At 38.0% G+C, this 15346-nt stretch overlaps 1 protein-coding gene across 1 annotated transcript in view; it reads right to left on the reverse strand.

The window, feature by feature from the left end:
- The window catches only part of LOC115923803 (guanylate cyclase 32E-like), a 33973-nt gene that overhangs the window by 2850 nt on the left and 15777 nt on the right, over positions 1 to 15346 (reverse strand). Inside the window, exon 6 of the mRNA XM_030985135.1 lies at positions 7953 to 8098. Within this exon, the coding sequence (XP_030840995.1) occupies positions 7953 to 8098 (146 nt within the window). The remainder of the gene's footprint in view (positions 1 to 7952; positions 8099 to 15346) is intronic.

Genomic DNA, 15346 nt, shown 5'->3' on the forward strand with positions numbered 1-15346 from the left:
ACCAAAATATTTTTTTTAACGAAATCCTTGAGCTTCTTTAACAAAACACTGAAAAGTTACATGCCAAACATTCAAGAACCTTGATTTTTACAAATTGCTTAAGTACGAGATACATATTCGGTAATGTCGGTAGATGCATTTGATTCGCTTTGGGCGGGGTTATACATCCATTTTTTATGTCCCCGGATAAGATTTAGTCGACAAATACCCTCCTCCCCTCCCCCAACAACAACAACAACAAAAACGAAAATGACATGTTACTTCTTAGTAACTCTTCAGCAGACAGAATAGTCTATTGAAGTTATTGCATTTTTTTAACGTCCCGATATGAAGGTGGGAAAGAACTTTCAGGACACTTTTACATTCACTTTTCTGGGGTCTTTTGCCGTGTACTTTGATCAATTCGATGCATCCATGGATGAACTAACCCTCCTCTTCAGTACAAAGAGGGCTATGTTTTTCATACATTTTGCCATTCATAAACCAGGCAGAGGGAACGAAAAAACTAAAAACTAATGACTATGTATGTACACAAGATCAAAGGCGACTTCAACAGTTCAATTTATTTGGGGTTGCTCCCGCGGGGCACTTTGGGTAAGGTGCAACAGGAGGTCAGGCAGAAATAACAAGAGAGTACAGGATAAATTTGTTGATAAGGGCATGCACCCATCATGTCCATCCTCCTCCGCATTCTTCATTATCCCAACCAGTCGCATCTTTTATTCAACGTCATTAAGGCCAATCTGTCCTCATCTATTGGGTTTTAAATGGCACCCAACGTTCGTTAGGGAGCGGAGGAATGGAAGACGGGGGCAGGAGTGACAGCGCCGTGTTCCCCTTATTGTGGGGGAATACGGTCGCGATTGATGGTCGATGGCATTGAAGAATGATTGGACCCGGGACATTTTGAACAATAAAGCGCAATTTTAAAGAACCGATAGGAACACGAAATGAGAAAGAAAAGGAGAAGATGACAATGAAGAAGAAGAAGTAGAAGAAGAAGAAGAAGAAGAAGAAGAAGAAGAAGAAGAAGAAGAAGAAGAAGAAGAAGAAAAGAAGAAGAAGAAGAAGAAGAAGTCGAAGAAGAAGAAGGAGAAGAAGAAGAAGTGGAGGAAGAATGAAGAGGAGGAAGAATGAGGAGGAGAAAGAGTAGAATAAGAAGGAGTAGAAGAAAAAGGAGAAGAAAAGATAAAGAAGAATTAAACGCGCTCTATCTCTCTCTCTTTCTTTCCCTCCCCTAAACTTTCTCTCTATTTCGCTCTCTCTCTCTCTCTCCTTTCTCTCTCTCCTTTCTTTCTCCTTTCTCTCTCTCTTTCTATCTCTCTCTCTCGCTCTCTCTCTCTCTCTCTCTCCACTCATATCTCTCTGTCTCTCTCTCTCTCCGTCCTCCATGAAACCAAGAAAAACTTGCTATGGATTTTAGGCGGAGGTATAGCTGGAATCGCAAATTTATGTCAAACTAACTGCCTAAATGTGGGTTCGAACCCCGGCCGCGTCATACCAAAAGACGTTAAAAGATGGGAGTTGTTGCTACCTTATTTAGCGTTCAACAATAAGGGATAGAGCAACGTCGATCTGGCGCTGCTCAGTCGCTGCCGGGCTCACGATCAATTGGGCAAAAGGAATTTCCGTTTCGGTTTAATATTAAATTTGGAGTGGACTATTAGGCTATTATTATTTTTATTATTATTATTATTAAATTGGCACCGTGGGTGGAATATGCTGTCGCTTGATCTGTCCTGTCCTACACACACAAAAAGTGGAAACTCATGTCAAGATGCAGATGCTACATTGCTAGTCATTGGTACAAAAGAGGTGAACATTATGATTCAGTTTTCTCAAATATTATTTCTACGAAATGTATTCGATTATTTATTGTGCCCTCCGGGAATTCTAGCCATTCAGTGTAATATACTCCTCACTGACAGAAATGCAATATTGCGGGGGTATAATTGGCCAATTAGAATGTGCATGACAGCCGGGCGAAATAAAGACAGAACTGATTGTACATCCCAGGAGGATATTCAACATTTTGGGCAACTCAAGGTTTTTTTCTTTCTATCGGTGACTACTCACCCTAAGGAAATATAATTCTAGTGGCGACTCGTCGTGCTAACAACGTTTCAAAGTTCAGCCTCATACCTGCTGCACACGAGGGGTCATTTCATTGATTTGTATACCCGCCCTAATTGAGCCTTTTTTTGGTTATAAATACGCAAATCAGAAATTCAGTATAATGTTTGCGCCATTAACTTTTCAGTTCACTTTTTGTACGATATTATCATCAAAAGGCGCGTCAAATTCTGACCGCGTCGCTCACTGACGCATGAGCTACGTCGGTGAACTGGCGCACCGTGTGCAGTAGAAGTGCGTGCAACATCGGGCTTTAACAGACAACGATGCTTAAAGACGCGGGCTTTCATGGAAATTCGACACCGTTTGGGCGTTTACCCAATACAAGGTGTAGTGGCGTCAGTCGCCAGGTTTAGCCTTCAGTTTTATGCCCGACAGGCCTTAAGTATAATACTTTGCATTTTCCCCATCCGTTCCCCTACATGGTACAGACATTTTCTCACTTTGCCCGCAACCGACGACTCTCCGAGAGACGCCGGGGTATTTCTTGACAGGCCTACGGGTTTACTGTCTGCAGACTTGTACACACGTTAATGGTAATTCCACAAAATCTAGTGTCAGCGAATTATTATTTTTTTTTTAATTGACGACCCGCTCCCTTTAAAGGGTTTTCCTAAAATTGCATCGATCAAGGGCAATGATATTGGGAAAATATGTCTTTATCTGTGAAACTATGTGGAAATTAGCTTTGAAAGATTTATTAGATTAGTATGAAATATCAGGTTCCTCTAATATGCCTAAGCGGCTTCACAAATGCAACTACAGTGTATTACATAGACTTTTGAGAAATCAACTCAAGGGAGAGTGAATACTTTTTTGTTTATCGTGATTTTTTTCATTTGCTGCTGGCGAATTCATTAATCAGTAATTAATAATAATATTCCTAGAAGTTAATGTGAATTAATAAGTGAAAAATACTTTCACTCACTGCATCCAATGATTTATTCTCTTTTTGGCTTATATCTGCAGCTTTACAACACCCACATCTTACAGTAGAGAAACGTTTCATCATTCCCGTTTCAGTTATTGTCTATGATAATCAATTATGTCTTCCTAAGATAGAGGAGCAACCAATGACGACATATCACACCCGTAGGTTCAACCAATCTTCCTGTATCGAGAAATGTTCCGTGAGATTTGCGAAAAACGTTTCCTGAAAAATCAGGTACATGTAGCTTTGATTCAGGATGTCAGTGTGTTATAAACATTGATTGGCAATGGATTTTTCTCTTAAAGTATCCAGACAAGAAAGTTATAAAGCTTTTCAGAATATACGTTTTTTTATTAGCATGATTACGTAACGTCTTGCCATGGGTTTCTGTAGGCAAATGAAACAGTTCAAAATCTCAACTTTTTTATCACGGGTATAGTTTTTCTAACTTTGATGAAATGCTTTTAAAGTGTTACATAATAAAATATTTAAAGGGATCCGGTAACTTTGTCTCAGATTCTGAAACAAAATCTAGCTCATGCTGCAATGATAATTACGAACCTTTAGGTCAGTCAGGAACCCAATGACCTTTACAAGCCGATCACCTGTCTGATTATCAAGATATTTATGATTAGAAATCGAAACCAAATGTTGCGTTTTCATAACACTACAGTCTATTAGGGAAAACGAGTATGGTAAAACCGGTTACTCAAAGATTTTTACTTTTTTGAAGCAGGGCCGTGCATCTTAGATTTAACATTGTTAAGTGATGCCTTTAAACCATGTAAATATTGCACTACAACACACTTTGAGACATTTGGTAAAAAGACTATAAAATATAGTGATATGCGAGACCTTATTTGTTTTTTTCAGTAAAATAAATTATACGTACTTGGTGACACAACGTAAAAGGTGAAAAGTTGTCAAAAGGAAAGCTAAAAAGAAACATCTAAAGAATGAACTAGTAATGACCGTGGTCATCTTGAAATGCCGAAACATCAAAAGGCATGGTATAAAGATCTATATAATAATTTTGATATAATTATATAATAATATAACGCATCTGCTGCAATAAAATTCAGCTGAATCTATACTAAGTCCTGCAAGAAAACAGAAAACTGCGATAAATCTTTAGTAATAGGTCGACCGGAAAATATAGATAATTCATCGTTATATGATGATGGTCAGCGACGTGGAAGACATTATTTACGCATCACTAAAACAACCTGCCAGTGGACACGGCGAAGGAAAGATGAATTTATTGTTTACGCTTAGGTTAAGATTCTTGCCACTTGCGTAATGATCTGCACACACACAGACACACACACACACACAGACAGACCGCCATTTTCCTTCAGCTTGCGCTATTTATCTCCGTTTCTCCTGATGACAACCGGGCATGTGAGTTATTAGGGTCGGGTACTCGCCGACATTAGCTCAATACCGATGGCAGATGGTACGGTTTAATCTGTTTACGTATCTAGGCAATCATCAGAACATTGAGATTCCTAATCATAATTGCATGTTGTATATGGGACAAATAATCAACGGAGCTCGTTTTGCCCGAAATGTTTAGTCTGTGAAATCCATTTGTGATGGAGAAGCGATGAGTAAATCAAGAAGGTCAATCGACGAAGGCAACAAGGCGAAACTGAAATGTTCAGAAATTGAAATTCATGAACGATGTACAGAAAACAGCAACAGGGTACTAAAAATATTAACGAAATAAAAAACGCTTATTATTAAAGAATGCAAACGATAAACGCAACGAGGCGAAACTAAAATGCTTTGAAATTGAATTCCAAGGAATGAAACAGGAATAAGTGTACCAGAAGATAAACATGAAGACAATAAATAAGACAAGGCCAAAGTTAACTGCTCAGAAATCTAACTGCAATAACTAAAATATTAACCACTATAAAAGAATGGAGAAATGAAAACGATAAACGCAACAAGGCGAAACAAAAGTATTGTGATATCGAATTACAAGGATTCAAACCGAAACCACTGTATCAAAAAGGTAGGAATACAACCGTTTAACAGAACAAGCCTCATCTGTCGTGCTTAGAAATTGAATTTCAAGGAATGACACAAGTGTAGCAAGAAGTAATAATAAAAATGATAAACCAAACAAGACGAAACGTTCAAAAATCAAAGCCTAAGGATATAAATAGCAACCAATGTATTAAAGAGTAAGAGAAGAAACGAATATTGAACCGAAAACGACGCAACTGCTTAGAAAGGGACTTTCAAGGAAAAAGAATAACCACCAGGGAAACCAACACATTCGGTCGTAAACGACAAAGCTTGTAAAGATTGAAACGGTTTATCAGGTTCTACGAAGATCTGCTAGAAATGGTTCTCTGAAATTCATCGTTTATGTGAATGTCAAACATATTGCCGTCATCGATTCATACAACCCTTCTGCATAACTCTGTCCTTGTGTAATGTCGCAAATTATCTTGTCAACAAGTTGATTAAGGCATCCTTTCAAATGATTAGCATCTGTTTTCAAGGATTCCTCCAGAGATCTGGCATCTGTATTCGATGATCCAATCAGGCTCTTGCAAAACATACCGATATAGCACAAACTATTCAAATGCAGCTTGATTTACAGGTCCATGCGTGCCAACTCATATCCCATCTGAGAGTTTGCAAGTATTCGTACTTTGAGCTAATACAAAACATTTCAATTTATGATCCATCAGCCACAGGTTCATTTTACCTTTATTTGGCATCGATAATTGTGAATGTAAATGGAGTAAATTGATACTTATTTTTTTACTGATGATACGATTTGCACTCTCATCATTTATACCATCAATTTGTCGCTTGTGCCGCTTGGCAGGTACATTGTTCAATGTTTACTTTCAGGTAATATCGTTGGAATTGAAGGAGAAACACGATTGGTCATAATAAGTAGCCCTGTGGGACACGCCATTGTTTGGTAAAGCAATAATCATTGACGCATTGCCGTTTACATGATTAATAACCCTTGAACAACGATAATGTGATATTGCGTATACAAATAGAAGTACTTTGCCATTGACTCATTAATCGACCATTTGGAACAATGCAGGCTTTCAGATTGCCGCATTATATTTTCCAGCCGTATGAAATATTGATTTGTTTATACATTTGGTCTGAATATGCGTGCGTGGAAACACACCAATGTCTGCCATTCGTTAAGGGGTAAGTGCTAATTTATAACGAATTATTATTGCGTTCCAAATGTCAGGGCCTGCAAGTTCGATCTACTGTAAATGCATCTTCTTCTCTTTTTAATAATCAGATTAAGTATTATTATCTTTCACAGTAGAAGCACGATAATGTCATTTAGAAACGAAAGCACTGCCAAATGCGTTTTAATTTTTAACATACACCACCTTTGTAACAGTCATTTTTCTCACGCCATTTTAACGACATCGTTATTTGGCTTACAACAGAATGGTGATCGTTTGGTGCAGTTGTAAGGAGGCGCCACAAAACATAAGGAAGATGTATCAACGTGAGCGATCGGGAAAGTCCAAAGTTCAAGGTCATAAGGAGGAAAGTCTAAGACACCATGAGCGATGATGATGAAATGTGGCTTCTTGTTGACCCTTAAAGCAAAGTACAGCTTTAGATAGTCCTTCAATCAAATCTTTGTGAGTTGGACAGCTTTCTTAATGCGATCAATATTTGGTATATCTCACGCAATACTTTGCAAGCATTTGCTATTGTTTATGTTGAAGGACCAAAATCATTATAAAGATCAGACGAGGGCATATCCAATTGATGACAAGAGGGTACATGATACGATCCGGATCTCTAGGAAAAGCTGCGCCATTTAAAAAAAATGTTTGTTTTAATTTTTTTTAAAAGTACTGGTCTATTTGTATTTACAAAATTTACGTATGTATTTATATTTGATACAAAAAGCCCAACATGAAACAAACAACATTGTGGGTATCACCAAAAGAATTGTGAAATGATGCCGTTAAAGTACAAACAAAATAACAAACGGAATATGATACCTCGTCTTATTCATATTATTACAAACATTAAAATGGCCTTGCTGTCAATTAACCCGTTCATCCGACAAAACAGGGTTGAATCCAAACCGCTATACTTCAAAGAGACAGTAATATTGCCCATGATTGATTGCAGTCGTATGCAAAATGTGTTCTTGCTCAACATACCCTATGAATGCAGGTCTAGATTGTCAGGTGAGCTCGTTCGACCACGAATATGAATTCATAATTCCCTTCAAAACGCAGCAAAATTGTACTTTTACCGAGCGTTTGTACCTGTATGAATTTATAAATCATTTCCATTTCTAAAATACACATAGGAGGTGCCGTCGGATGAGAAATATGTCAAAGGAATCTCATAACCATGTAATTCATGTAAATGAAATTATCTGGACGAAGTTAATAAACAATTTGGCCTCACTTACTCATGGTTTCAGTTCTTGCCGTTTTAAGAGAAACTAGTTGATCGGTTTGGCCTTTAGTAAATGTGTTTCATCTTCACAAGGATTACCTACATGTACCTTCACCTGTCTTTTCTTAACTTACTGAATTAAAAAAAAAAAACATCCCCCGAAAAAAATACACCAAAGCACGAACTTGCGAATGGAAACCATATCAATTTCAAATGGACATGAAATTGGCAACACTTCACATTTATTTATTTCTGATATTTATACACGGTGGCGCATATCCGAAATGTGGTGGTCTTCCACGAGGCCCTGCTTGATAAGAATAAAATAATAACCAGCAGCAAAAACAAAATAGATAAATACACAAGAATATAAACAGGTATAATACAAACTAATTGGTATCATCATGAAATGACTGATCATTCAAGAATTACCCTTGATCATTTAAAAGATCATTCGACTTACCGTGGTACCGTTGCGTTCCTGGAAGATGGCGACGGGATCGATGACGTAGTCGATGTCGGACGAACTGTTTCTCTGGATTGAGAAGACGCTCACGTTGGCAATGGTATCGCCATCTTTGTCGATGATGCGATTTACCCCAGTAATACCTAATGAAAGAAACGAAATATGTAAAAGTATTGTGATTTTCTTCCTAGCTGTATCAAAGCATATTTTACTCCAGTGTTAGGTGATAAACATGAATTTTTTTTAATGAGGACTTATGTATTAGCATTGCTTTCGCTAAAAAAATTGAAGATACGGTTTACCTCAGTTATTCCTAGGTTTAATATCAAGAGAAGTTTTTGAGTTCAGTGACTTGTTTCAGTGACACATGGCAAATTGAACATATACGCTTTCTTAGTTTTCTTCACTTTCCTTTCCACCAAGGACGGTCTTATTACTATAAAATAATTAAAAGTAGACTCGTGAAAGTCTTTATGAAATCGGACAAAAAGTGAGAAAAATTTTAATTTTAAGAATTAAAAGTGTAATCAGTAATGGTATGGGCTCTTCAAATGTCTCTGTGATGTAGTATCGGACAGTTTCCCATTTTTTCCAACAAATAAACGGGTCAGTTATCCGTGACTACGTCACAATCCACTGAACAAACTGTCAATTTGTGACCCACATAGACTTAGCGATCTCATTAAACGATTATAACTTTCTCACTATTGGTCTGATTCATTTCAAAGTTTTGCCATTCTGCTTATCTTGTTTTTCTGTTTCAACCAAATGAACTCATTACAAGTGTTTGAATTGCTCTCTAACGTTTTTTTTTTTTTTTTTTACTGTTCACTTTCATGAGTCTCCATATTTATCTAACACAAAATGATTAACCTTTCTCTTCTCTAGTTCCAACCTCGGTTACGTTTTTATTTCTCAGCCAAACAGCAAAATAGTTGTTTCAATTTACCTCAACCGTAAACAAAATAGTAAAATAAATTCCTTCATTGTTATCCGATTATTCCTCGTTCTCGGCTTCATTGGTCACAGAGTAGAGAACGAGGAATTAATTATAAATGGTGCAAATTATTTATAAATGGAGCAAATTAATTAGCTTATGGAAAAAGCCACTTTAGTGTTTGTTGGTGTTTATCTTTCGATCTAAAAAGCCTGAGATCGCTCTAAGCATAAAGAGAGAGAGAGAGAGAGAGAGAAAAAAAAGATATATGTGTGTGTGTATGTGTGTTTATGTATTGTGTACATGTGTGTGTGTATATGTGTATATACAGAACAGAAAAAAAGCTCCTAAAAAAAAGAAAGGCTTTGTATTGCGGATCTCGGTTCGTTAAAACCATGGTCAAACCCTTGAATCTACGCCCTTTTAAATGGAAATGGAGTCATTTCTTCATAAAGATAGAAATAGTCCGTCTATCTCTCCCAATTCTTTACCGTTTAGCTCTCCTTCTTTTACCTCGTTGTCACTCTGTTTATTTTCCCGCAATTATCAATCTGGAACTGCATAATATTAAGTAATCGCATTGACGTTCTCAGATATCCCGGTCAAAACTACAAAATGTATGGGCCCGAAACCAGACCGCCACGAGATCGAAAAAAGACCGAAAAGAGACCGAAAAGAGACCGAAAAGAAACCGAGCAATACAATTGCGTTGCCCAAAACAAACAAGAATCGATGGATTAGAGTCGGGTTGGCCGTATGACCGAAGGTTTTTGTATATTCGCTAATCATTTTTCTTTGTTGCAAAATACCCCAATAACACAGACGAATCCAAAACTAAACTGAAACAATAACCACGCCGAATGACCAGAAATCGGTGGTTCGGGTTCGAAAACACTGGCGGTTTGACTAAGGTATAAACTGACAGTATCTTATTTTTTTTCTTTAAAGCACTGAATCATACACTGACGCAGACAACGTGAAATTTAATATCATCTGATTCAATACCTTTGGGTTTATTGGGGATTCACCAAATACAATGCGATTGAGTATTCATTTCCCGGTTGCTGTTTAACTCGCGGTTCCGGTGTAGCTAGTTCCAGGTGCACTTAAAAATATGTATTGTTAATAACCTGCAATCAATACGTTGCCAATCCATGCACTTTCTGAACAATATTTCGATTTATGTTGTATGATGCACGTAGTGATTCAGAGGATCGGTGGAAAGTAATAGAAATGAAAAGCTTGATAAAGAATACTAGCAATCATTTTCCAATTATTACGTTTTGAAACGTCGAGGCTAGGGACAACTGCACTTTTTATTGTCACTTCTTTTTCCTTTTTCATCAATGCGACATGAAAGGTACATGTTTAAAACATGCCTTGTAAATATTACACTTGTCACACACTCTAGTTCTCTCACTTGTACTGTTGCAAGAAAATGTAGTCTTTATGTCTTTTGCGAAAATATTAAAAGTTGAAGATGATGATCCCGAATCATGATGGGTTCTCTACCTCTGCGCGATTACATCTAGATTCATTTGCCCCTTTTCCCCAAGGGGTCGGGACGTCTACAGGCCACGGTGAAGGTAAGTGAGAGTCCGATGTCGGAGGAAAGACACCAAATACCCCATTCGACCAAAGTGATACCCCTATTTCCTTAGGGGCCACGGATCCGATTCAATTGCATTTCTATTTTTTCCCGCGAATGATATGCCCCGTCAGAGTGGTAGGGTGAGAAATATGAATATCGACGCGTGAAAAATCCGCGGTAGTTAAGATACGCCTCCGGGCGTAATCCCATTAAAAGACATCGTGCCTTGGCGGTTGCTGAGGAATACCAGGTAGTTCCATGGCTCTGCGAAACTGTCAATTACGGAGGAAGCGTGCCTCTTCTCACCGGGCGTGATCTGGGCGTAAAATATGGTATCAAGTCATCATTTCCGAGGGGCTGCTTATAAAAGCGTATCATCGGTGAACTGTTTCTCGCTAATTCCGATTTGAGACATCGATAATGTATACGAGAGTGGATCAAGCAAAATGAGATCTTACAAAAAGAAGATGAGTAAAAAGTAGCAATTACAACAAACATTGTATCGATGCCCTACCCTTGTAACTTATGAAAGTCATGTTTTGATCCATTACCTAGGGTTCGGGTATAGTCAAGTACCCTTGTTCGCTTAGATCATGGATATATTAGACATGCAACTGATTTGTGTGATTTGGCTGATAAAAATCATGAAGATACAGGGTGTAGTAGATATTATATCCACATACCGAGAATTTTGCATTCTTGCAAATGAAGTCACATTACGAATGATAGATCGAATAGCTTGGCAGTCGCAGTGATAGTATAAACAATCACATGTGTCCCTTTTCACTGATGCCGCATATACGCTAAAAGCCAATTGGTTATCGTATTGCGAAATATCGATTCCGATATTAAAGAAAGATACGCGTAAGGCTCTTGCGTCGAAAGTCGATGCGAAGCGCGGAAGTGCAGACATCAACTGTTGCTTTGTCTGCAGGCCTCTGGCAAGCATCTGAGTCAGCAAGAGCTATTTTTGTTCACGAGGAGTACATGAAACAGGCTTATCGTACACCCACCAAGATGAATAGATACATGCTCATAAAAGTTACGTAATAATTATTCATTCAAATAAACGGTGTGTTCCATGTTTACTCTCATCTCCGTCATGATGCACGAGTGAAGTTTTACCAAAGGGTGAAGTTTTACCAAAGGAAGAAATTAATGTTTATTCATAACGCATTTCCATCACCTTAAAATTGAATTGTATAACATGCATAAAAGGGGATTTCTCCATGTTTATGAGATATGCGGATATTCGGTGTCCTTTTGTAACACATGCAAACTAAGAACCGATCAAATACATTCTTCCAAAATGATTATGATAATATATTCCGCCTGTATAGAATGTTCATGGTAGCCAATACATGTAATACTTCAGACAAATACCAATATGTCTTCCAACAGTGTCTCCTTTGACAACAAAATCCGCTTCTCTCTTCGATCAAGGATAACATGTTAGAGTAGAGTAGCGATATCCGGTGAAGGACCACATCAAACAAACGACTACATTTGGTTAAAAACGAATTTGCTTCTCCTGTCTTCGAACAGGAAAATGTCAATTGTCAATGTCAGAAAGCTCAATTTGGTTGTAAAAAAACCTATTCTTCTGTCTCTGATCGAAGAAAGACCAGAGGCCGGTGAATGATCACATTAAACAAACAGCCTTAGATTAATAAAAGAGTCCAGAGAAAGATCACTTCAAAGTAAATGTTCAATATGGTTAGAATCAAAATCTCTTCTCCAGGAGGGGGGGGGGGGGGGTGGGGGGGGGGGGGGGAAGGGTGTTTCACAAAGATCCTTAGTCGAACTTAACTCTAAGTTGGACTTGAAAATTATGGAGAGCCATTTGTAGCCTTAAAATAAAGTATATTCTAAAGCAAAATTATAGTATTTTAGACTGTTTATAAATTTCACATCAAGAACTTGAAATCTCCTTGATTATAAAAAGCATGAAGGATTTGAATCAACATGTTATGCCTTTTAAAATAGCTTTTTAAAAATATTTTTATAGATGTTAACGGCTTTCCATAAATGTTTAGTCCAACTTAGAGATAAGTTCAACTTAAGATCCTTGTGAAACACCCCCTGGTCTGAGACCGAGGAAAAGTCAGCGTCTGCTGAAAGATCACATCAAACAAACAGCCCAATTTTGTAAAGATCAACGTCTCGAAGATGTATCCGTCCAGACGTCGTCTGCAAATATTCACGGGTATTGACCCTCATCTGATTAGAGGGTGATGAAACAATCCTGTCAGATTTAGACCACTCCATGTCGCGGACTAGGGGGTTGATTGTTGCACTTACGACTCTCTTCAAAAGCTAAAAGTCAGGTTTAAAGGAGCCCTTAGATTTCCCGTTCATTACCCCCCTGCACCATGTGATTTGCCGACCATGGCCTAGTGTGAGTCTACACCATTGACGGGGGGGGGGGGGGGGGCATCGTTCTTACTCTACAAAAATGAAATAGAAGTTTACGAGGCTACTTCATGATCAGGGGAATGGATGAGGATGGATGCGACAAGTGTTTCATGAGTCTTCTCCCTTTTCCTCTCCCCTCCTCTTCTCGCATTTCTTCCTTGTTCACCATCCATGGTGGTGGGAACCTTCCCCGTGCCCCTGACTACTGTTTAGCTGCGCCCTTGATTGTAGACAGAACATGGCATGTCGCAGACGACACACATTTCCCGCCCAATTAAGCGGATTGCCTAATTTGATTGACGACATGTCTGATTTACCCTGATGCGCACTCAACACTGCTAACATTTACGAGAATAAAGTGGCAACGGCGATCGATAAAACGGTCGGTAGATTCTTCTTTAAAGAGAAAATATCACCAAGTAATAATCTGTTTATGATTTGGAGATGTGACATACCCTCCTCTAAATAATACAAAACATTCAAATCTTCATACCAGAGTCAAACCGCCACGCTGACTCCAGACCATCTCCAAACTGGCCGCTTATTGGCCATTTAGCATATTATATTGTAAATATATGTTCAGGTTTTTGTCGGTCTGGTGGTGTTAGTCTTGTGGGTGTGATTGAAGTATTGAAGGTTAGAAAATGTAATAGGTCTTAATTATTTCAATCGTGTCTAGGCTTTCTGAAAATTATTCGGAGTTAATAATGAAGTCGACATTGTGAGTATGCTATACATGTAGATGCATTAAACTAAAGAGCTACATTATGATTGGTATGTGCAGGTTCCCTTTAAGAAACATGAATATATTTAGTATGGCGCCTCTTCAGTCCAAATATGAGCCCATTCCAAGATAAAAGTCCCAAATGGGGCGATGAAAATCCTTCGTGTATGTCATTGAAGGCTTCCATTATTGATACATTCAAATCTTAGATCTCTTTCCGAATTGGACGAGATATGCGGGGTATTTTCTCAATTCGATTTAAGACCTAAGATCATGTATATGTCGCAAAACGATACAAACTCAAATATACATTTAAATCTAATTTTAACCATTTAAATAAAATTTCTGCATATTTGATTTTACTTGTATGTCTGTGAGCGACAGCTCAAAAGGAGGAACAAAACGCCATCATTGAAAGTGAACTATTGCAGTATCACTGGGATTTCATTATTCAATTTTTAAAGAAAACATTATTACACATTCTTCCTTTAGGTTTATGTCCGAAGCTAGGAATTCACTTAGCGTAGGAAATCAGTGTGCCTTAAATGTCATCGGAGAATGTGTCAAATATCACATTTTCAAGTGATTAAGAATATCACCTAATGTACTTTTGCTAAGCACATAGCTGACAAGACAACTGATGTCGACCTTCTGGCTGCCCACGAGTCAATTTAATGTATTTGTCGTATGTTTAAGTTTAATAGTTCGACTTGTGATAGAAAAAAGGTGATTAAGAATATCACCTATGTACTTTTGCTAAGCACATAGCTGACAAGGCAACTGATGTCGACCTTCTGGCTGCCCACGAGTCAATTGAATGTATTTGTCGTATGTTTAAGTTTAATAGTTCGACTTGTGACAGAAAAAATGTCACTTCGACCAGCTCAGCGAAGAGAATGATAACGGTCTATGAAGTCAAAGTACTAGTAAATGTCACTTAAAGGTAGTAAATTGGACAGGCAAGTGTTACATGGCCCAAAGATATGGAAATGACCTTTTATGTCATAACGGATGGTAGACAATTTCAGAAATAAACGACAATACAATTGACATGAAGCAAATTGTCGGAGAGGCAAATGTAAGTAATATTGCAGTGAAAGTATAATTCGCGTGCTATCAGTGTAAGATATGAATGTAGGGACAAATTGACAATTTCACCCATTTTAGCGACAAATAATTGGCAAAGAAAATAAAAGTTAACAGAACCTTAATGTTAAAGGAGTATGAAAGATGAACTATAAAAACTATACATCTTTCTTGGGATGAACCTCAGCGTCTGCTTTAAATGAGGGTCCATATTCTTACTATCTTAAAACCTGTCTGCACTAGTTTGGCCAGGAGGGATTATACCTGCCTGACAGGTTGTTATCTCTTCATATCAGCTATCAAATAACATAAGAAAAAGGGTATCATGGGGGACCGACGGGTACCACTTAGGCATTGCTTGGTTTATAGAGGGTGCAGGTGACAATAAGCAGTGCAGTGGGGCTTTAATACGAAGCTACATATGTACTTGCCAACCAGGCCCTTGTAGACAAATGAAATTCATAGTTATTAACTTTTGAATAGTCAACCAACTAAATGGGTTGAGAACTATCAATGGTGTGCTTTCTAATAGGACAGACGTACTGGTGGATTGAGTTGACAACTAGGCACTGTTCAGTGACCAACCAGGCTTTATGAATTAGGCGTAGTTCGGTTTTATGAAAACCTACGAGTGCTAA

Source organism: Strongylocentrotus purpuratus, unplaced genomic scaffold (assembly GCF_000002235.5).
Source record: "Strongylocentrotus purpuratus isolate Spur 01 unplaced genomic scaffold, Spur_5.0 spur5_scaffold_14, whole genome shotgun sequence".
Classification (NCBI taxonomy): domain Eukaryota; kingdom Metazoa; phylum Echinodermata; class Echinoidea; order Camarodonta; family Strongylocentrotidae; genus Strongylocentrotus; species Strongylocentrotus purpuratus.